Source organism: Lemur catta, chromosome 11, assembly GCF_020740605.2.
Source record: "Lemur catta isolate mLemCat1 chromosome 11, mLemCat1.pri, whole genome shotgun sequence".
Lineage (NCBI taxonomy): Eukaryota > Metazoa > Chordata > Mammalia > Primates > Lemuridae > Lemur > Lemur catta.
In genome coordinates, this window is record NC_059138.1 from 38,051,861 (window position 1) to 38,074,477 (window position 22,617).

The following is a 22,617-nucleotide window of genomic DNA, read 5'->3' on the forward strand; positions in this document are numbered from 1 at the left end:
CAGGTGTGGTGGCTCATGCCTGTAATCCTAGCACTCTGGGAGGCTGGCAGGAGGATCCCTTAATCTTAGCAGTTCAAGACCAGCCTGAGCAAAGTAAGACCCCCATCTCTACCAAAAAAAAAGAAAATACAAAAATCAGCTGGGTGTGGTGGTGCACACCTGTAGTCCCAGCCACAGGCAGGAGGATCCCTTGAGCCCAGGAGTTTGAGGTTGTAGTGAACTAAGATGACATTTTTTAAACTTGGTTTGAAGTAGCTTGGCTTTATCTCTTGAGAAAGATATGTTAATGCCCGGCTCGGGGGTATACAATTTATGGTTACTTTAAAAATAATATACGTGGATTTTTATCAGCTTAGATTTTTAAAATATTGAGCAGTTTTGATATGCCCAGCATGGTGCAAAGTGTTTTTACATGCATTATCTATTTAATACTCACAATCCTCCTCCTGTGGTAGGTGCTGTTCTTCTTCTTATTTTACAGATGTATAAATCAAAGTTCAGAGAGGTTACAAACTTGCCCCAGATCACACAGAACCACAAATGCCACCTGGGGTGTCTGTCTCCAGAGCTGGCTTACCCATTCCAACCATCCCCTGTACTCTGTGCTTTAGCCGTGGACAGCATAGTCCCCGAATGCTACTGCCCAAACCTGCCCTACCAAGACTCGGGACACGGGGCTCCTGTCTCAAAGCCAGCATGGACAAGCACCTCTTCAGTATGACAAGGACACTTACACTGAGGGGTGTGTTTCGGCTTGTGTCTTCCGGATCGAAGGCCTCAACCTGGTAAATGAATCCAGGGTTCGCTCCTTCTACTATGTAGAGGTCTAGACCTACGCCAGTGTCCAAAGTGGAATAAGGAACATTTTATTAGAGAAAGCAAACAGGGAATTCCAAAATCAGGGCAGCCGTACACAACCAAAGGGAACCAAGTGTGTTGGTATTGTGGGACAGAGGGAAGCAATAATAAAAGCCATGAGTTTGACACTGGCCAACTTTCTGTTTATGGGAACTCATAAAGTGCTGGGGTTGGACTGAAACGATAGACTTGGGGGTTTTCAGTATAGGGATGGTGTTCCAAGCCATGAGCTTGGGTGAGCTCACATAGGAAGCTACTCCATGGTCTGGCCCCTTATGTTGTCCCTGTTCTGTGCAGACACACACTGGCCTCAAGGAGTCAGAGCCCACGGGGAGAATGAATGAGTCAGTCAATGACCCCAGTACACATGGCTGGGCCTATGATGGGCTCAGCCCAGGTTCCTTCAGAATGATTCACTTGAGGTCTCTGAGCCTCAGTTTCCTCCCTAGGACTTGGGGGGACCACACGAAACCATGGAAGTGAAGGGCTTTGAAAAGCGTTGGACATGATTATTGGGAGTGCTGAGCTGGAGGACATTTCATTTATTCCCTGCTCATTAAGCAGCTGCCTTTTCCAGGGAAACAGATGCTTGTTTATTTACTTTTTCTGTTTTCCTCTGTTCCCCAGGGCCCTCCCTGGCACCACCGTCTGGGCCACAGTGCACACCCTGCTGTATTTTACCTTGCGCCAAGTTGCCTGGAAACTGAGGTGGCTCGTTCACATCTGTTACCTGGACAGTCAGGACCTGCAGGTCTGTGACACCAACGTCGTCCTTAATGTAAATCTGCAAGTCAAATATGTTTGGTCCTGTTTCAAAATCTAGTTGTTCCTTCCCAGTGGTGACAACCTAAAACAAAATGCAGAATTGTTAGTAACCATGGGAAAGAAGATCTGTTTTGTATGCATGCATTTTGCAAAGGGATTATTTCTAGGAAGGAAGCAACCAGCATCCTGGACACCATCTTCCACTCGCCGTCCTCCCAGCATAAGCCCTATGCCGCTGCACTAAGGGACTGCATGGGATGCTGCTGTTCGCAGGAAAGAAATATATTCGGGAGACGTGCTTGTGGAATTGGCTGGAGATGGAATTGAAAAACTTGTCACTACTTGGGGCTAGGCTCCTAGGCAAGTCCCTTGGCTGCCCTGGATATAGTTGGATTTTCTCATTGTTACGGAAGGATGCTGTGCTTCCCTGGGGTTGCTAAATTACTCCATTCTAATTTTCCTGAGGCCACGCCCAAGAATGAACAGGAGAAGAAGGATACATCTGCATAAATAAGGAATGATATTTGCTTAATCAACAAAATGTTCACTTTTTTCTGCCTTTCCACATATTCTTCCACCGTCAGAAGGTTTTGTCCTCTGCACTGTAAGTATTTTGGAGACGTGGGAGAGACACCAAGAACCAAGGCCAGAAAGGCATCTCAGAATCCAGAGCTGCTGACAGCCCAAACACCGGTGGCCCCTGGTGGGAATGTCGTGCTGAAGCTGCCTAGAGGCCAGCTGTGATCTCTCACATCTGTAGACACCCCCACCGCCACCCACTTAGCCCCTGGAACCCGCCAAAGGCCCAGAGCCCTTTGGGACATCAAGGACTAAATCTCATATACGTCCTCAGTTATGCTAATAGACCCTTTTGGTTATTAACACGACTGGGCCTGGTGGTGAGACTTTATGCTAAGTGCAAGAAGCCAGTCACTAAAGACCATGTACCATACAATTCCATTCACATGAAATGTCCAGAACAGGCAAATCCATAAAGACAGAAAGTAGATTTTTGGTTGCCAGGGACTAGGGGGATGAAGGAATAGGGGAGCGATTGCTAATGGATACAGGATTTTGTTTTGGGGTGATGAAAATGTTCTAAAATTAGACTGTGGTGATAGTTGCACAACTCTGTGAACATACTAAAAATGACTGAATTATACAATTTAAATGGGTGGATTATATGCTCTATGAATTATTTATCAATAAAGCTGTTTTTAAAAATGAGAGCTTTGAAGCCATACTGCCTGGGTTCTAAGCTCAGCTACCTACTAGCTGTGCAACCCAGGGCAAATTGCTTAACCTCTCTGTGCTTCTTTTCCCCATGGGTGAGAAGATACAATCCTCGTGATTTGAAGATTATAAGAGTAAAGACATGCAAAGTCCTTCTGTCCAGCATACACAAGGTGCTCTGTAAGGGCAAGCACTCGGCAGGGCTGATAGGAGAGAGCAGCAGTTGGTAAGACAAGTCCAAAGTCAAGGAAGTAGGTAGACAGCACAGTTAAGTCACAGAACCAGCATCTGGGGTCCAGGAATGTCAACCAGATGCCGAGATGGAGACTGATTGAGTGTGTGCTCCTTGTGTACCTGAGGGCCCACCCTAGGGTGATGAGAATACCAGACGCCAGGGCTCTGGCCACAAGTTATGGGTTCCTCGGGTCTCCCATAGGGTCCAGATATGCACACTTTGTAAAAGCTCCCCTAGTGACTCTAATGATGAGCCATGTTTAAGAACAACTAGTATGAACCTCAGCAAAGCAGAGAGCCGAGACCAAGCAGGCCTGAGCCCACAGGGACCCAGGGGCAAGGTAGGTGGGACAGTGGCTGGGCTCGTGATAACTGCAGGAGGTTCCTAGGCCAGTTGAGGAAGGGGTGGGGTGGGGGGATACCAAAGTATAGGTAGGTCCAGACACCTGGACCCTGAAGACATGCTTAGAAGACTTCTGAGGTTATCAGCAGAAAATATGCAATGAGCAGGTTTGTTCTTTCTATGGGGAAGTGACAACTTTGGAAAAGACTCAGATGACAAGAAAACAGAGCGGTGGCGGCATGGCTCTTGAATGCCCATGATCAAGTCTGAATTATCCAAGAGGAAACATTCAAACAGTAGGGCTGCACATTTAGACTTATGTTTTTATTAAAGGGTGCCAGTCTTCCTGTAAGTGTCTCCTCTTAGATTTCCTTCTGAAAAGTCTCAGAATTGCAGAAAAGCAAAGTCACCAGACACAAGTTCATCAGGGCATGGCTCTGAAGGAAATTAATACCCAAGTTACCCCACCAAAAGGCTTTAGTACTGAAAGCACACCTAACACCTGTGAGAGTTGTTGGCAATAAGAAACAGGCTTCTATTTGTGACAAGTTGACCGTAATGTTCATATGGAAAAGGCCCAGAGACTACAGGGGCATCTAGCACACAGGGCTCTGGGATGCCTCCAACAGGACTCCTGGATCTTATAAGAAGGAAGATTAAACTAGGGAACAGGGGAGGAATCATCACTGATCTAGAAGCCCATCCACCCCATTCGCAGGGTCACGTCTTTGCAGACAACTCCCACGGAGGGTAAGAGGCTGCTTACCTCAAAGTCAGTGCCTGACAGCCGATTGACCCTGAAGGCTTCAGTGAGGGGACTTGAGTTGATTATCAGGGGAAACCCAGGGATCACAGGTGACAGCGATGCTGATAAATTCACAGAAAACTTGTGCACTGAAGTCTCAGGTGGAGAATTCTCTGCCACGTTGCCTGTAGCAGGTAAGTGGGTCAGGTATAGCGCTTCTCGCCCTGTGGATTTAAAAAGGATGCGAAACAACATGAACACAGAGCCTTCTGCTGGGAACAAGACTCAACAGCTTGGTCTGTGGCTTCAATTCGTGGCCCAGGGCAACAAGGGGACCTGGTCACTCCCCAAGAACAAACGCTGCTGCCAAGTGCTGAAAATGGGCATGTGAGATCTTCTAGGGGCCAAGAAAACAAACACCACCAAACAACCACACAATCTGCTTCTGTCACTCAGTAAATAAAGCTGCTGTCTTTCCCTGTCCCCTGCTCCCATTCTTTTTTCTCCCAGGCTTTGTGAAGAGCCAGGGAAAGAGAAATGTGGTACCTTAGGAGACAGACACCCACTCAAGGGACCTAGTCTGGTAATGACATCCTCTCTCTTGCAAGGGCCCAGCAGTTTACAAGAGTTTGTTTTGCTTCCGTGTGTCAGTGTTTGATCTGGGAGGTCCTCTGAAACTGAGTGTGCATGACAGGAGAACTCCAAAGTCATGGTCGATCTCCCCACGCCCATTAGCAATCTCAAGGACAATTATTTGCTATTATTGGATGCTACGGGCATCCTGTGGAAGGTCAGTCAATGCTTCTTGGTTGGTAAATTAACTCCCGTTTCACAGCGGAGGAAACAGGAGACTCAGAGAGGGCGGGTGAACTGCCTTGGGCTGCCTTACTGACAGGGGATTTTACAGTTTAAGAGGAAGTGTGTTTCTTCCAGGAAAGCCCTGGGACCATTCTAAGGTCTCTAGGACACCCTGCAAGACTTTGCTAGTATGGAGGAGAGCAACATGGCATGTTCTTTCATGCTGCTATAATGATGGCTACTGCAGTGGATTGAATAGTGGCCCCAAAAGATTAATGGTCACCAAGAATCGCAGAATGTACCTTATTCAGAAATAGAGTCATTGCAAGTATAATTAGTTAAGGGGAAGTCATACTGGATTAGGGTGGCCCCAAATCCTGTGACTGGTGTCCTCATAAGAAGAAGACAGGACACACACAGAGGGAAGAAGGCCATGAAATAACGGAGGCAGAGACTGGAGAGATGCAGCTACAAGCCAAGGAATGGCGGGCGACCACCGGAAGATAGCAGGGAGGCACGGACCCGACTTCCCCTCCGAGCCTCCAGAAGGAACCAACCCTGCCATTAACTTGACTTCAGACTTCTGGTCTCCTGAACTGTGAGAGAATGAATTTCTGTTGTTTTAAGCCACCCAAGTTGTGGTAATTTGTTATGTCAACCCTAGAAAACTAATCCAATAACCATTTATCCAATGTTTCATATAAATGCATAATGTAAAATCCTTTGTTTCATATACTCTTCACACAACCCTCTCAGATAGGTGTCAATGACATCATTTTACAAGTGAGGAAACTGAGCTGAAAGCAACACAGCAAATAGTAGATAACAGAGCCAAGATTGACACGGAGGCCCTCCCTCCTAGCCAGCTTCCCAATCTTGGCCACCATCGGCCACCGGGGACCAAAAACCTGGGATAGTAGGAGGCGCAGGGGTGGAGAGGGACAGCAGAGGGAACTGTCCTATTGAAAGGCATAAAATTTCTAGAAGTAAACAGGCCATTGTAGGAGGATGTTTTTATTTCAGTTGGGGGGAAGCACAAAAGAGCACATGGAAATGTGGGAAAAATTGAAATACAAGCACATTCACTTATACAAGCTTTTATAAATCTAGAATCACCTTATTTCGTTTAGAAACTACAATGCATAATGCATAAGTTATTGTTGCTCGCAGAATTATCAAGCTTTACAGACAAGGACTGTGCAAGGACTCAGAAATATCAAAACAGCTGAAGTTTCGGATGATGTGAATAGGAATAGATTTTTTTAATCTATTAAAATTGACTTTAATATTATAGCATTTTTGTGATTAAAAACCAGGAGCACAACAGTATGCTTGGAATATTTAGAGATGAAAAGCTCCCCACAGTAGTTTTTTGAAATGAACAAAATAATCCCTGGTTTTGATGGGTTGGGTATTGTAGGCATACTTCCTTTCACGTGCTCTCTCCCCACAAGTGACAGTCCCCAGGGCACGCCCTGCTCTGTTCACGAGAGTGTTTCCTCCCTGGACAGCCATATGCAAAATGAAAGGTTGGCAGTTTGTCTCACAGGACCCCAGCTTCTCCCCCATACTCTTCCCCTTGCTCTCCCCACCTCCCCAGGGACTTGTCCCCACCAGTCAGGAAGCAAAGATAAAGATAGCACTTGCTATGTTTTTCTCAAGAGTAGCCTGGGGTAAGGCAGTGCCAAGCCCCAGTGAATAGACTAAAGTAACCACTTGCATTTACCAAGCACCTCCTCGCCAGGCATTGCACTAGCTGTTTCATCCCACTCACCTCCAGCACAATGCTACAATGTTGGTATTGGTGTCGCCATGTCACACACCTGAGATCATACACTCAGCCAGTGGCCATGGTGGGCCCTGGCTGGCTGCATCTGGATCTTTTAGGTAACAGACTGCACACACCTGCTGCAGGCAGTCAGTTGCTCTCTGCCTGTCACACGACCATGCACGTGTGAGGCATCACGGCTAGTAGGACCTGGGGACACTGCAGCTACGTGGCTCTGGGGACTGGTAAAAAATTGGACCTGGTACCCAGATGTTGGATCTGGATGATGTCATCTGTAAGAGGCTGTTTTGGGAAAAATGCAAAGAATTGTGCTAGAGTATGAGCTGGATGTGGGCTCAGGGCTTTCCACAGCCCCACCCTGAATGGGCAGATCACTGTGGCCCCCAACCTTAGTACATCTCTTTTGGGGAACTGGGGAGTCTAGAGAAGCCATGCTCCCCAAATATTGCCTGCTGACAGTTCCTGGTTTGCTCTGCAGGCTGTGTATCCATTGATTTGTTGAATTGATCATATAACTTTGACAAGACCTGGGTCTGAGAGACTAATTCCATGAAAGATCCAGCATTCCAATCCAAGGCATCTGACTCCTAGGACAGCTCCATGCTGCCTGCTTAATTTATAGAGCTTCTCATAGTCCTCCTTGAATGGTCATATTTGGGGGAGAAGAAGTGGATGTATCCAGTGCCCCTCAAGAAAGTCGCACTGGGGACTGCCTGCTCCATCTATGGCTGAAGCCAGACTGTCCTTAGAGGTGGCCTTTCTGCTGAGAGTCTTGCTAGAAATGTTCTACTCTTCTTCTGGTGGCCTCTCCTCCCAGGGCAGGGCCATGTGTGCCAGGGCCATGCTATTGAATCCTAAAAGCTTCAAAGCAGACACCCTGGAGGTACCCATAAGAAAAGCAGCCAACCTGGGCTCTCCTGATGTTAGCTCAATACCCTGTTCCTCCAGCTTCCTTGCTATCAAAAAAGGACTAGTAACAGTAGCAGTAGTAGTAGTAGTAAAAGTAGTAGCAGTAATAAGTGGCTAGGGTCACACCCTAAAAATAGAGCAATTAATAAAAAACAATATTCACAAAATGTTCAACCCATTTGCTATACAGATGAGTTTAAGTGATGTGCCGAAAGGCACCCAGCTGATCAGCGGCAGAGAGAAGGCTAGAGGCCCAGGGTGGCTCTCTCTAAGACACTGTGTGACTTCCTTCCAAGGCTGGTCTTCCAGGCTTTCTTGGTGGTCTGAGTGCTAGAGAGCAAGAAGGAGGCTTTAATCGAATTTGACTTACACATGCATCTTAATTAAGAATTAAACTAGAATTGCTTGGAGCATACACTTTGAAAAAGAAAAAGCAAGCAAAAGATGTATTATCAGTCACCGAGCCCACTGACACATCCTGCTCGTGGTTGAGAACTGGATGCATGATGTGCTCACTTGTTTCCCTTGAATCATTGCTTTTCCAGCAATGGACTAGTGCAGCCTGCTCTGGGAATCCTGTGTTGGCATAATTAAGACCTCCCCAGCCTCCGTTAGAGGGGAGGAAGCTGGCCACCCTGGGCCTCTGACACCTAAAGTGGTGCTGTGGGTCCAGGTTGTGGGGCGATGCCATGTGCTCGACCTTATAGCTCTGCTTTCAATACACAAACAGGACCCACCTGAGACATCACTCAGTAAATACCTCTTCCTTCTCTCTACTACCTAATCAAAACAGTAATGGAAGAAATCAGAGTGCAGTGAAAAGAGCAAGGCATCTGGCATGAGAGCCCTTACTTCAAGCTTTAGCTTTGCAGTTACTTGACTGTGTGACCTTGGGCAGGTCCCTTCACTTCTCTGAGGATCCCTGCCAACTCCACCTCTCAGGGCTGAGGTGCTACATTAACAGTGGCTGTTAAATGGGGTTCTACTGCTAAAGAAGACTCACAGGACCTAAATGACAATGCTTACAAATCTACAGTTTTATTACAGAAAAAAAGTATAGTATAGCAACAAAATTAAAGTAAGGACACGCATGGCAGCTGAAGGCGGCCTCACAGCAAGAGCTCTGCAGAGGCCAAGGGCAGGCTCTTGTTGTCCTCTTTTCTCTAAAGGATGGCAGGATGCACTTACTTGGATCAGGACGCACCAACATATGCACAAATACCTTGGAACCATGGAATCTCTGCTGGAATTTTTTTCTTTTTTTTCCTTTTTGCTATATGCACATTCTTGCTACACAACCAACCTCAACAGTAAAGCCCATTGAGGTCCACATGGAGACCAGGTGCAAATCATCAATCTCACTGTTACCAATAAGAAACACTTACAAGCCGGTACAAACCATCTGGAAACTTCTAAGACCCATGGTACAAAGCAACACTATTAATCAGCATGTTTCTTGCAGGAACTAGCAAGACAACTCAGGCTAACACCAAGCTTATTGGAACTCACTCTCATAGCATAGGTACCGTATAAGAAAATGCATACACTTGGTAAACTATAAAGCATTATCAAATGTTGTTTCAGTATATGCAGTATCTTCCTACTTCTTTAATTTCCACAATGTATACCTCTCGATGCTCATGCGGATCCTCCAGCTCCCAAGGAACCCTTCTTTCATTAAACATCCTGGCATTTTTCATTTCCATGAGAATGATACAAAAGCTAGTTCCCTGGAGGCTTTCTCAAAACATAGTGTGTACAGTGGATTTAAATATACCTTTGCTAGGTCCTGCATCTTCTGGGAATTACACAGGATCCTTTGGTCCTGATGGAGCCAGAAAACTATTTTGTCTCAACTCTTTTCCACTGGCACAGTTGAGAGTTTTGTCTAGTTTATGTTCTTGTGGGGGCTTCCTTTGTAAGTTATTGTTGGAATGGGACACTATACCTTCACAAAGAGACACTCATTGTCCTCATCTTCATGGGAGGTGGAAGGATGGCAGCTAATTTAAATGCCAGTATTCAGCAGGAAGCTCTAAACCCTGCATTTGGAGAGTATCAGTAAATGTGGGGGTGGGGGGGGAACCACACCAGACTCAAAGAGGGATGATGATCCACAAAAACAACAAATATTTATTGGATACCCCCTATGTATGTGGCACTCGGGGATAAGAGAGCAACAGGAGATATGAAGCCTTTTATTGCAGGACTGACATTCTAGTTGAGGAGACAGAACAGACACATAACAGATAATTATGGTATGATAACTCTTGCTACTTTTGGCCAAGCACTTGTTAGACATTGTATTCAGCTCTTGGCATGCAGCCCATGTGCAGGCAAGAGGAGCTACCAGGTGCAACAACAGGAAGAAGGCTCATCAGGAGCTAGATCAATCCAGGAAGGCTCCGTGGAGGAGGTGGGGCTTGAGTTGGGCCTTGAAGGAAGCATAGGAGTTAGACCAAATGAAAGAGGATATGGTGAATATGTTACTTTATTTGAGATTATTGTCGTGATATCTGCTTCCAACACCCTGAAGGCAGGTTCTAGTGTGGCTGCCCCCACTAGAATCCTCTGTAAGCCTGGTGTTGGAGAGTAAGGGTAACGACCAGGTTCTCAGACTCACAAAAGAGAGTGAGAGAGAAACAGTCTGCATCACAGCAGCCCTTCTGAAAAATACAATTTGACCTATGGAAGAAAAAGCATGGTACAGTGCACGGTCTTTTGGGGAAGGAGAGATTCAAATGTGCTTTTTTTCGTTTTTAATAAGAAATCTCAAGTATTTCTTGCAAACCTTTGTGATGGGTTCCCTTCGCACATCTGATGATAAAGTTCCAAATGATAGTGTTCAGTATGAGAAATTGGGTTCTTCCTAACCTCACTCTTTCCCCAATGACAATAAATGTCACCTCAACTCAAATGATTATGGCCCTAAAAGCCCATATTTCTGGGAAAAATGTTTACTTCCAGTGAGAGTCTGAACTGTTCAAGGCTCACTTCGCATTGACAGTTCCTCCTGCCAAGTCTGAAAGTCCAAGATGGAAGAGGGCTCAATATTAGGAAACCCAGTTATTTACTTATTAGCAGATCAAAGAGGAAAATTAAATGGTCATTTCCATAAATCTTCAAAAAGCATTTGATTTAAAAATCCATTTGGACTTAGAAATACTCTAAATAATATAAGAACAAAAGCTGCTGCCTCTTTAACATATAAAACATTTCTGTCTTACACCAAAAGCTACCATCACATTTAATGGTGCTAAAGGAAAAAACTCAAACTCTGTAAAATATTAATAATGTAAAGAGGTTTATTCTGAGCTGATATGAGTGACCAATGGCCCAGGGAGCCGTAGTACCTAAGAAGCCTTGAGTAAGAGGTCCTGAGGCGATCAGGTTATAGCTTGGTTTTATACATATTAGGGAGACAGGAATTGCAGGTAACATCATAAATCAATACATAGAAGGTATACGTTGAATTGGCCCAAAAAGGCAGGTCATCTCCAAGGAGTTGGTGGAGGGGGGCGGGTAGGACTTACAGGTTATAGATGGGTTCAAAGATTCTTTGACTTGTAATCGGTTAAAGAAATAAAGCTTTGTCTAAAGATTTGGAGCCAACAGAAAGGAATGCTTGAGTTAAGATAAAGGGGTCTGTTCATCAGAGAACAAGCCACAATATACTCAAAGTGATCTGTTAAGCAAATTGATGGCCTGAAGGCACGATTTAACCTTTGCCTTGCATGGCCTTGGGTGCAGTTTGCAATTGGTCTAAACTCCAAAAGGGAGGGGGCATAAGGAGGCGTGTCTGACCTCCCTTCCCTTTATGGCTGGGAACGCAGTTTTAAGGTTTTTCTGGCCAAGAGGGAGTCTGTTCGGTTGATGGGGGGCTTAAGATTTTATTTTTAGTTTACAATGGGAAACAAGCCAGGAACATACACTCTTATCATTATTTAACAATGCTCAGAAGGTGTAGGCCCGGCACTTAGATAAGAGAAAGAAATAGGAGGTATAGGAATAGGAGAGGAAGAGTATAAATGTTCATTCTTTTTAAACCTGGAAAATGCAGGAAACAACTGAAAAACCATGACAAATAATAAGATAATTTGTTAACAAACTTCCATACATCATACAATAATCACTTAAAGATACAAGGGAAGAAAAATTCCATTTATGAGTGTAAAAAAAGAAAAAGTAAAAGAAAGAACTAGAAATAACCATAATCAAAATGTGCAAAATCTATATGAAGGAAACTTTAAAATACTCCTGAAGAAAACAAATGAAGACTGGAACAAGTATCTAGAACTCTGTTCCTGGATTAGGAAAATTCAACATCATAAATAATAACCACCAACATTTACTAGGCGTTTACTATGTACCAGACGTTCCTCTAAGGATTTTACCACATAACTCATCAAAGATGTAAATTATCCCTAAATTAATCTGCAAATTTAACATAATTAAATTCCATGCATTATGCATATATTACCTATTCAAAAATAAAATTTAATTTAAAAATCTCATTTTCAATAATTCAAGCTGACAACATTAAAAAGATCATCTAAGATTCTTGATGCTCTTGAATGAGGAAGGGGCATGTAAGAATCACTAGGTTGAACCTTTGGCCCTTCTCTCAGAAGGCATCTGCTTTGCACAAGGCAAAGACAATGGTCCCTCAGTGCCTCAGTTTCCCCACAGGACACCTTGCCAACCTCAGGTTGCTCCACAAGGCTCCAGAAAAGGACCAGAATCTCCAGAAAGACTGACTTGACATACACACGGAGTTCTGCTATGAAAGTTGTTTTCCCAGCCTGAGAGTGGGAAAGACTTCCAGTACAAGCCAGTTAACACAAGAGGGAAAGTGATGTCTACACAAAGATTAGACTGTGGCTCTTTCACTGTCCCTCTCCTCCAGGGTACCCCTAATGGCCCCCCAGGGCTCACTGCAGATAAGCCCACAGTTGAGCAAGGCCTCCTAGAGCCAATTTCCTCTTTGGGGACATCGCCATACAATGGTACCATACAAACCACGTAGGCCAAGCAAGGTTCCAAAGCATAGTGGACTTCCTACCTGACAGGGCACCTAGGAGAACCAGGAGGATGACTGCTTCCTGCATACTTGATGGTTCACGTCCGTGTGTGCTTCCAGCACATTCTCCAGCACCTGAATCCCACCTCACATGCCGGGCTTATTCCAGACGCCACTCAGCTTCCCCTCCTGGTTTGGTTGCCACGCAAGAACTCAAACAGAGGCTGGGGTGGTAACTAAGGGAGACACTAAACATCACAGGACTGTTTGTTCTTTGATTACCTGCTTCTGTGACTGTGTGGTACCCAAGAGGCCAACCAGGCAGTCCCGGTCAGCTCCGCGTCCATCTTAACTGTCCACATTCACTGTGTGTCCCCACAGAGGGCTCCAAAGGAGAAGTCAAACAAGCAAAGAAAGAGCTGAGGCGACTGTAACAGCCGGACAGGCGAGTAGCACACGCACCATGGTCTCAGTGGCCCTGTATCCAGGCTTGTTGTCATTCTCACAAGCAGGGGAAGTGGGGGTTTCTGCTGTCCTGAACGGATGAGTAGGACTCAGGCTTGGGGACCAACTGGTGCTTGTTCTAAAGAGAAGAGCCAAGAGCTGGGACCAGACCCCTCCTCGAGGCTGACTCGTGGGTAGACCCTGCCCTTTGACTCCGTCCATCACGTGGCCCCTCCGGCCCTGCAGGAAGCCTGTGGAGGAAGATTACACGAGTCAGAAGGCTTCTGCCCACTGGGGAGTGAGACGGCCCATCCCTCGGGGCAGGTGCTGACTTTCATGAAGCTTTTATGCCCCATGCAACCCTGTGCCAGGGCACAAGGCGTGGCACGTGGGCGAACCCGGGCTGGGGTCCAGCTTACACTCAGAAAAGGGGCAACAGCAGGGCAGAGGGAGGGTGGCGGTGGAGCAGCCTGTCCCCCTCCGTGGTGCAGTAAGAGCAGTGGTGGACACAGTGGAAGGCAGCTGGACTTGGACCATCGCTCCCCTTCCTCCGCCTGCTGGGGGAGGGAGCCCAGCAGCCCGGGACTGGTGGCAGGAGTGGAGTGAGGGGCTGAAGGGCTGAGCCAGAACCTCCCTGTTGGGACATGAGCAGTGGGGAGACTGCACAGGCACTCTGAAAACCACACATGTGTCCCACAAGCGCACCAGCTTTGGGCCCCGGCTATGCGGAGGTCCCCAATGGCCAGCTGGTCAGCAAGAGCCAGAGGAGCCGAAGGAGCCTTAGCGGGAGACAGCAACAGGGCAGCTACCAGACACCACCCTCTCCAGCTCCCCCTCCCTCACCAGGTGGAGGGGGAGGAGCAGCTCTAGCCACACCAGCCCACCCCCAATCCTGAGCCCCAGCCCCAGCTGTGCCGGCCTCAGAGGACAGAGGTGGCAGGAAGAGTTGAGTCTTGAGATGGAAGCTTTAAACTGCGGAGGACTAGGAATGTGACAAGAAAGCAAGATGTGGAGAGGCAAGAAAGGGAAATTTGACAGAGGCGGCTGGAAACAGTGAATGGAGAAAAAATAAAACCGTCTCAGTTCACACTCACTGAGTCGAGACTGCTAAGTGAGCTGGTTACAGCCCTTCCAGGCAGAGGAAGCTCAGGCTCAGAGAGTAAGGACTGGCCCCAGCCCAAGCGGCCTATCAGTGTCCCCTACTTCCCAAAGGGAACAGAGACAAGGCTGTCCTCCCCTCCCTCCACACCTCACATCCTTCCAGCCTCCAAGTGCCTCCTGCTGCTTCCTTCCCCAGGTTACAGCCTCCACCCTGGCCTATAAAAACTGTCAGGTTAATTTCCCAAAAGTACAATTTTAATCATTTGCTTTCCTGCACAAAATAACAATCAACCTATAAAGCAGAAGGAAGGGTAGTAAGACGTAGAACGTTAGTCTATAGGTTTCTGTTTGAAGTAGCTAGATGGAAAAAAATGGAGTTTTGCTGTGTGACCTTAGGCAAATTACCTAACCTTTCAGAATCTCAGTTCCATTCACTTCTATAAATCAGGGAAAAGGATTCCTGCCTTGCAGTATTATTGCAAGCAGCACATGAGATGATGAAGTGAAAAAAAACTGGCCCGTACTATGTGCTCTAACAACACTATTTTTTCCTAACAGGACAGCTGAATGACCATGGGAAGGGCTGAAACGTAGTAGGTACTCAACATACATTGGCTGAATAAAAAAAGCAATAAACAACAGTTGCCAAGTTACCAATTCTCACCTCTCCATTTTTCCTGTCATATTAGTTACCGTAAATAATCCATTTCATTATGCATAATTAAAGCTGAAGTGATGGCCCAGATTAAGTTATGGAAAACGTCAGAATAATTAAACCTTTGAGTTAAAGAAATTCACATCTGTTTAATTTTCAGCCTGACTGCACAGTGTTTTTCATGTTGTCCTGTTTGCACCAGGGTGGTGTGAGTCTCCCCTCCCACCTGTCCCTGGTTCCAGGGAGCATGCGGGTTATATTTCAGAATTTGTTGTGGGGATTTTCTCCTGTAATTACAGCTTCTGTTTTCAGCCCCGAGGTTGCTTCTGCCATTGCCAAGGGCCATTGCTCATTTGTCAGTTCCCGTCTCCCTCTGAAAGCATGTGGTCCTGGCACCCAGGACCCGGCTGGGCCCGAATTGCACAGAGGCTGAACAGTCTGCGAGGTCCCTTACTTTCTTGTCCCCCTCCTTCTGGCATGCTGAGCTGTCCAGGTTCCACAAGGTCTCAGCCGGGTAGGAAGAATGGGGCAGCTCTCAGGCAAGGCCAGGAGCACTGGGACAGGCACTCCTGCAGCTTCACACGAAAGGCCTGGGAGCCTTCCCTACATCCTATCTGGCCCAGCGGTGATCCAGGCCCTTAAAGTATTTCAAGGGACTTCCCTGGGAACCAGCCACTGCAAGTGTCTAATTTGCTAGCAAAAGAGTTGTATGCCAAACATTTCTTGACTTGGAACTTGGAACACGATTTCCTACAGATGGATGGTTAGTAGCCTACAAACCCTCACATGATCTATAATGTACAATCACGTGCTGCATAACAACATTCACCCAATGACAGACCACATATGCGATGGTGGCCCGATAAGATTATAATGGAGTAGAAAAATTCCTGTCGCCTGGAGACGTCGTAGCATTACAATGCATTACTCAGTGTTTGTGGTGACGCTGGTGTCAACAAACCTACTGTGCTGGCCAGTCAAAAAAGTCAAGCGCATGCATTATGTACAGCACGTAATACTTGACAATGATAACAAATGACTATGTTACTGGTTTATGTGTTTACTACACTAAACTTTTTATCATCATTTTAGAGTGTACTCCTTCTACTTATTAAAAAAAAAAAAAGTTAACTGTAAAACAGCCTCAGGCAGGTCCTTCAGGAGCTATTCCAGAAGAAGACACTATTATCTTAGGAGATGACAGCTCCAGGCCTGTTATGGCCACTGGAGACCTTCCAGTGGGACAAGATGTGGAGGTGGAAGGCAGTGACATTGATGATCCTGACCCTGTGGAGGCCTAGGCTAATGCGTGTGTTTGTGTCCTAGACTTTAACAAAAAAGTTTTTACAAATTAGTAAAAAAGTAAAAATTTTTAACAATAAAGTTTATAGAATAAGGATATAAAGAAAATATTTTTGTACAGTTGTATATGTTTGTTTTAAGTGTTATTACTAGAGTCAAAAATGTTTAAAGTTTATAAAGTAAAAAAGGTACAGTAAACTCATGTTAATTTATTATTGAAGAAAGAAAAATATTTTTCATAAATTTAGTGCAACCTAGGTGTTTATAAAGCCTACAGTAGAGTACAGCGATGTCCTAGGCCTCTACATTCACTCACCACTCACTGACTCGCCCAGAGCAACTTCCAGTCCTGCAAGCTCCATTCATGGGAAGTGCCCCATGGAGGTATACCGTTTTTTATCTTTTACACCATATTTTTACTGTACTTTTTGTATGTTTAGTGATGTTTAGATGCACAAATACTTACCACTGTGCTAGCATCACCTACAGCATTCAGCACAGTGACACACTCTGCAGGCTTTTGTGTCCTGGGCCGTGTGGTCAGGTGTGTAAGTACACGGGGAGCCCCGTCACCTCTGTATCTGCGAGGCGGTTCTGTTCACGGTTCCCCCTCATTCGGCGCTGGAACTACGGCTTCCAGGAATCCAACCCCCCTGACAGGACACCTCGGTTCCACCATTCAAGCACCCCGCATCCCAGGGCCCCCTGGGGACGGCACTCAGGGCAGGCCCGCGCTCACGGCGATGGCGCAAAGCTGCGAGCGGGAATGGAAACGCGTTGCCCCCATGTTGTCTCCGTGGGCCACGCGTTGGCACCGCGCTTCAGCGCTTCTCTTACACATCTGTCTCCAGTCAGTCTTGGCAAGTTTTCCAGGCCAGTGATACTTCTTTTCATCTTTGCATCTCAATTGCTTGACGTTTAACACTGCACCAGATGCATAGTGAGTACTCAAAAGATTATGGAATTTCTGGATTTAGTTTATGCTCCCTTACCCCGTGCCATCCTCTCCTACTACTCCACCCCAATTTCCACCCAGTGACAGCCCTTCAGCTCTTGCAGGGATGGAAATAAAGTCCCACAGCTCACCTCGTTCCCAAACCCAGGAACGCATCCCCGGCCTGGCCCTGAGGACCCACTGGCAGGGCCCGTGCCCTGGCTTCAATGGTGTAAGAGTGACTGAGAATGTCTTCCCCGGGACTCAGCCCCCCTGACTCCAGGGACAGGACCCCAGAGGCCCAGATACTGGTCTGTATGGGTCTGGGTTGCCTAGAGTCTGGGTTCGTGCCTCCAGGAAACCCAGGTCATTCTTGATTGAGATGTAATTCATACCATACAAGGCACTCATTTAAAGTGTACAATTCAGTGGTTTTCCGTATATTCACAGAGTTGGGCAACCATCACCACAATCAATTTTACAACATTTTCATCACCTCAAAAAGAAACCATTTTCCCCCTAGCAGTCACTCCAATTTTCCCCCAACTCCCACCACCAAACCCTGGCAACCACCAATCTACTTTCTATATCTACAGATTTCCTTATTCTGGGCACTTGTATGAATGGAATGATACATTGGCCTTTTGTGAGTGGCTTTTTCACTTGGCATAACATTTTCAGGGTTCATCCATGCTGTAGCATGGATCAGCACTTCCTTTTGTTGCTGAATAATATTCCATTGTATGATATGCTACATTTAATCTTGCTCATTCATCAGTTGACAGACAGTTGGGTTACTTCTATAGTTTGGCTATTATAAATAATGCTGCCATGAACATTGTGCACAAGTTTTTGCATGGACGTATGTTTTCATTTCTCTCGCGGAAATAACTAGGAGTACAATTGCCAGGTCGTATGGTGACTCTACTAGAATGTTCTGTGGACAAATATCATACTTTGCTTTGAAGCCAGCTCCTTCTCCAGTGTCCTTCGTTGGCCTTCCTGGGGCCTGGCCCCAAGCAGTCCTCCTCCTACTTAGCCTCTCAGCCACTTTGTTCAAACACCTTCACACCAGCTGTGCCCTTCTTCTCCCTTCTCCCTCTATGTGGCATTCATTTATTCATTCAACAAATAGTGAGTACATACTATGTGCCAAGCCCTGTTGTGCATGCTAACGTTATAGCAGAGAACACAGCAGAGATGAAAATCCCTGGCCACAAGCAACAGACACTCTGGAAGCACCCTCCTCCCATCCATCCAGTTGGCCAGCCATGGCTCTGGTTGAAGCCCACCAGGTGACGGCACTTTGCTGGGTGCAAGGACTGTAAGGTCTGCTATGACATGGTTCTCCCATCAAGGAGCTCATAGCTAGTCCAGAGACAAACCAGTAAGCCCACAATTGCCATCAAGTGGGCCGAGGACTGTGCTCGAGGCATGCCCAGGGCTGTGGCGGCATGGCAGAGTGTGGGGCATAGAACCAAATTCAGACGGAGAGCAGGGCTGTCAGAGAAGGTTTCCAAGGGCAGGAGTGAGCTGAAGAAATGAAGGGTAAAGGCCATTCCAGCCAAGGGTGTAACAGCATAGAGGTATGAAATAGCATGGCTCGCCCCTTGGTATTCGGCCAACTGATTCACCCCTGGGGGAGCTCTGTTTTTAAAGAAAAAAAATAATTTTTTGAATAGGTAATACATTCACATACAAAATATTAATACCAAGTGTTCAAAAGAGTAAACAATGAAAAATGTCTTGTGTCTACCCCCTTTCCTCAGAAGCTGTTTCTCTCCTCAGAGGCAACCATTATTGTTAGAGTCTTGTGATCCTTCTGGAAACAGGTTATGCAAATACAAACGTATACCCATCTGCATAGCCTCTGCTTTATGGAAATGTAGCATATGCTTTATGCTACTAAAGGAAGCATATAATACACTCTGTACTTTACCTGCTTTTTTTCTCTCGATATATTTTGGAAATTCTACTATATCAATGTATATACAGCAGCCTTGTTCCTTTTAATAACTGCACAATAGTCCGTTGTATGGACGTGCCGCACAATGTTTATCAAGCACCCCACTGGTAGATGTTTGCTTTGTCCCTAATCTTTTTCTGTTACCAATAATGCTGTAATAAACATCTTTAAACTTACGTAATATCATACCTGTGAGAGCATATTTGTAGATTAAATTCTTTAAAAAGGAAATTGTTGAATGGAAGGAAATGTGCATTTAACTTATTGACACATGTTGCCAAAATATTACTCAAAGAAGTTGTTCCAGTTTATACTAATGATTTATGAGAGTATGGGAGGATCTCCCAAACTCTCACCATTCATGCTCGCATGGATGTTACCCTCTTCCCAGTAAAAAGAAAAAGAGAATGGAGAGAATGGAGCCAACTACGCTCTCACCTGTGGTCCAGGATGCATCTTGACCAAAATAGGAGGAAAAATTGACCTATGGGAATAAGAGAACATTAATCTTGACTATGGGGATTCCATTGTTTTGAAGCTTTGTATTTTCCAAAGCCTATTCTTGAAACATTAACTAATGGAGTACAGCAAGAATGGATAGATGAGGCAGGTAGACATTTTGACCCAGTATATTTTGAAACAGTAACAACATAAAATAAGGAAAGCAGTAAGGAAGAGCAGGTGGCTGCATTCTCAGGGGAGGCCCAGCTGCGCTGCAGTGTTCTCTTCCAGAAAAGTCTTCCAGCCGAGAGGGCAGAACGGGCTGATGAGAAGAAACCGAAGCCAAGATTACAGAAATGATCGTGAGAAAGCAAAGTGATGACACAAACACTGTTCAGGGTAGCTGAGGAGGGGGAGATCTGGGCAGTTGTCCTGAGTCCAGCTTCTGTAAGGAAGCACAATGCTGGTCCCCTGTCATGTGGTTTAAAATTCAAAGGTGCAAATACTATACTGGGCAAATTCCCTCCAATCCCAAGAATGTGTGTGTTTCAAGTCATGTAGGTACAGATACAAACCCTAGCTGTACTGATAGTAGCTGAGTGACCTTGGGCACATAATTTAATCTCTCTGATGTTATATAATGGGAATAGTTTTAGTTATATACATACACACACATATATATATCTTAAAATCATCAGTTAAACAATATGGTATATATAAAGTTTTTGGTAAAAAATTGGCATTTAAAAAATAATAGCTAATGTAACAAATACTAAGTTCATAAAACAGATTCAGGTGGGCAAAAGATAACTTTATTTTTCCTGCTTCTGGGCTTACTTTTCATCTTGAGCTTTCGTTTGAACTGACGCAGAAAGCTTAATCCAGCTATTTTTAGGTACACCCAGTCAAAATCAGTGACTTCCCAGGCATTCTAGTTTTAAAACCGAGTTACAGTTAAGATTTTCCTCACCCTCTTTCTCCGCATCTCCGAGGTTGACACCGATGTCAGCTGGATTCCCATTCGCCATTACAGCATCGGGGGTGGCAGGGGGAGGAGAAGGCCCTTCCTTCGTGCTGCTGTGCTGGCCTGCTGCTTCCGACACACGCCACCCTGCCTTGGAGACCTGCCTGGTCTCTGAGACACCCTCCCGGGCTTCCTGCAGCCTTGACCATGGGCTGCACGCATCAAATGTGGGGTCCCCACACTCTGGTCTCCAGGCTCCACAAGCTTGCTCTCTCCCTGATAGCTTTTTTTTTTTTTTTAAAGACACAGCCTCACTCTGTCACTGGGGCTAGAATGCAATGGCATCATCATAGCTCATTGCAACCTCCAACTCCTGGGCTCAAGCGATCCTCCTGCCTCAGCCTTGCAAGTAGCTGGGACTACAGGCGTGAGCCACCGTGCCCAGCCCCAGCTATCTTTTGTGTCTCACTCAGGAGTCTTGGATACTTTCAGATGGCTGCCACACCCCTTTAGGGATACAGGAAACAGGCTAGCCTCTGGCCCTTTATGTCCCACCATTGCCATTTCTACAAACTGTGACTACACAAGAATGGATCACACTTAGCCTCCCTGGAATTCATCCAGGAAGCAAAGCACAGGTCCCTTTGTCTTCATGTCCTCTCATTTAGAGGTGTTCCTTTGTGTGCCCTCACCAGACACTCTGCATCTGTGAGTTGGCTGCTGCTGGGGGTTGGAAGGAGGCACAACTTCCATACGCATCTACCTCCTATTCCCTCATCAGCTCCCCTCTCTCTGCGCAGGTTGAGGGCTGTATCTGTTGGCCTGGAAGTGAGGCAGGATGCAAACGAAGCAAAGGCAGGGAGAAAGGGGCGCCGCCTGCTCACATCTTTCAGATTTTTCCTTTGTCTATGCCTGGTTAATACCTTCTGAAGCCCCAGGGGTTGGCATCTCGGTACTCTGTTTCTGCACTGTTTGGATTACGGGAAGCTGTATTAGTTTGCTAGGGCTACTATAACAGATACCATAAACCGAGTGGCTTAAATAACAGAAATCTGTTGTCTCATAGTTCTTAAGGAAGTCTGAGATCAAGGTGTCAGCAGGGCTGTCTCCTTTTCAAGGTTGTGAGAAGAATGTGTCCCATGTCTCTCCCGGCTTCAGGTGGATTGCTGACATCACCCTGATCTCTGCCTTTGTCTTCATAGGCTGCTCTCCCTGTGTGCGTGTCTCTGTGTCCAAATGTCTCCTTTTGTAAGGACACCAGCCATATTGGATTAATGCCAGCCTTAATGAGTGCACTTTAACTTACATGTGCAAATAAGGTCACTGTGATGGATAATCTTCTGTGTCACCTCGGCTAGGCCATGGTACCCAGATACTCGGTCAAATATTATTGCAGATGTTTCTGTGAAGGTACTTTTTTACACGACATTAATATTTAAGTCAGTAGACTTTAACTAAAGCAGATTATCCTCCATAATGGGGGTAGGCCTCACCCAATCAGTTGACGGCCTTAGTAGATCAACGACTGACCTTCCCTGAGCGAGAAGGAATCCTGCCAGCGCACTGTCTCTGGACTCAAACTGCAACGTCGGCTCTTCCTTGGGTCTCCAGCCCCTTGGCCCACCTTGCAGATTTGGGACTTGCCAAGCTTCCCCAATCACATGAGCCAATTCCTTAAAATAAATCTCCATCTATCTCTCCTGCTGGTTCTGTTTTTCTGGAAAAGCCTGCCTAACACAGTCGTATTCTGAGGTGAGGTACTAGGGGTTAGGACGTCAACATAACTTTTGCAGGGACACAATTCAATCTGTAACAGAAACCATGTAGTGTGCAAGGGAATGATGTGCATGAGGATGGTGGGGGCACGTCCACTGATTCAGCACAGGGGTCCCACACTCCAGGACAGCTGTCACTGCCAGTAATACCAGTTTACCATCCCTCCAACTACCTATGAGGGTTCAGTACATTTCTCCACACCCTTGGTTTGACTTCTCAATTCCCTTAATCTATAGGTTTCCCCTCTACCTTTGTTTCCCTTATAAATTATTTGTTATTTGTTGCTAATCTGGGTCATTTTTCTTGTGGGTAAGCCCACAGACTGTATTTTAATAATTAT

At 45.9% G+C, this 22,617-nt stretch overlaps 1 protein-coding gene across 4 annotated transcripts in view; it reads right to left on the minus strand.

Moving 5' to 3' along the window:
• CDHR3 (cadherin related family member 3) overlaps positions 1-12,918 on the minus strand; it is a 55,218-nt gene extending 42,300 nt beyond the window's left edge. For all 4 annotated transcript variants that reach the window (XM_045564258.1, XM_045564262.1, XM_045564259.1 and 1 more), the window contains exons 1-4: positions 12,737-12,918; positions 4,200-4,402; positions 1,540-1,705; positions 735-832 (exon numbers count right to left, since the gene is read on the minus strand). In XM_045564258.1, the coding sequence (XP_045420214.1) occupies positions 735-832; positions 1,540-1,705; positions 4,200-4,402; positions 12,737-12,782 (513 nt within the window). In that variant the 5' untranslated portion in view covers positions 12,783-12,918. The remainder of the gene's footprint in view (positions 1-734; positions 833-1,539; positions 1,706-4,199; positions 4,403-12,736) is intronic.
• Positions 12,919-22,617: the final 9,699 nt, after the last annotated feature.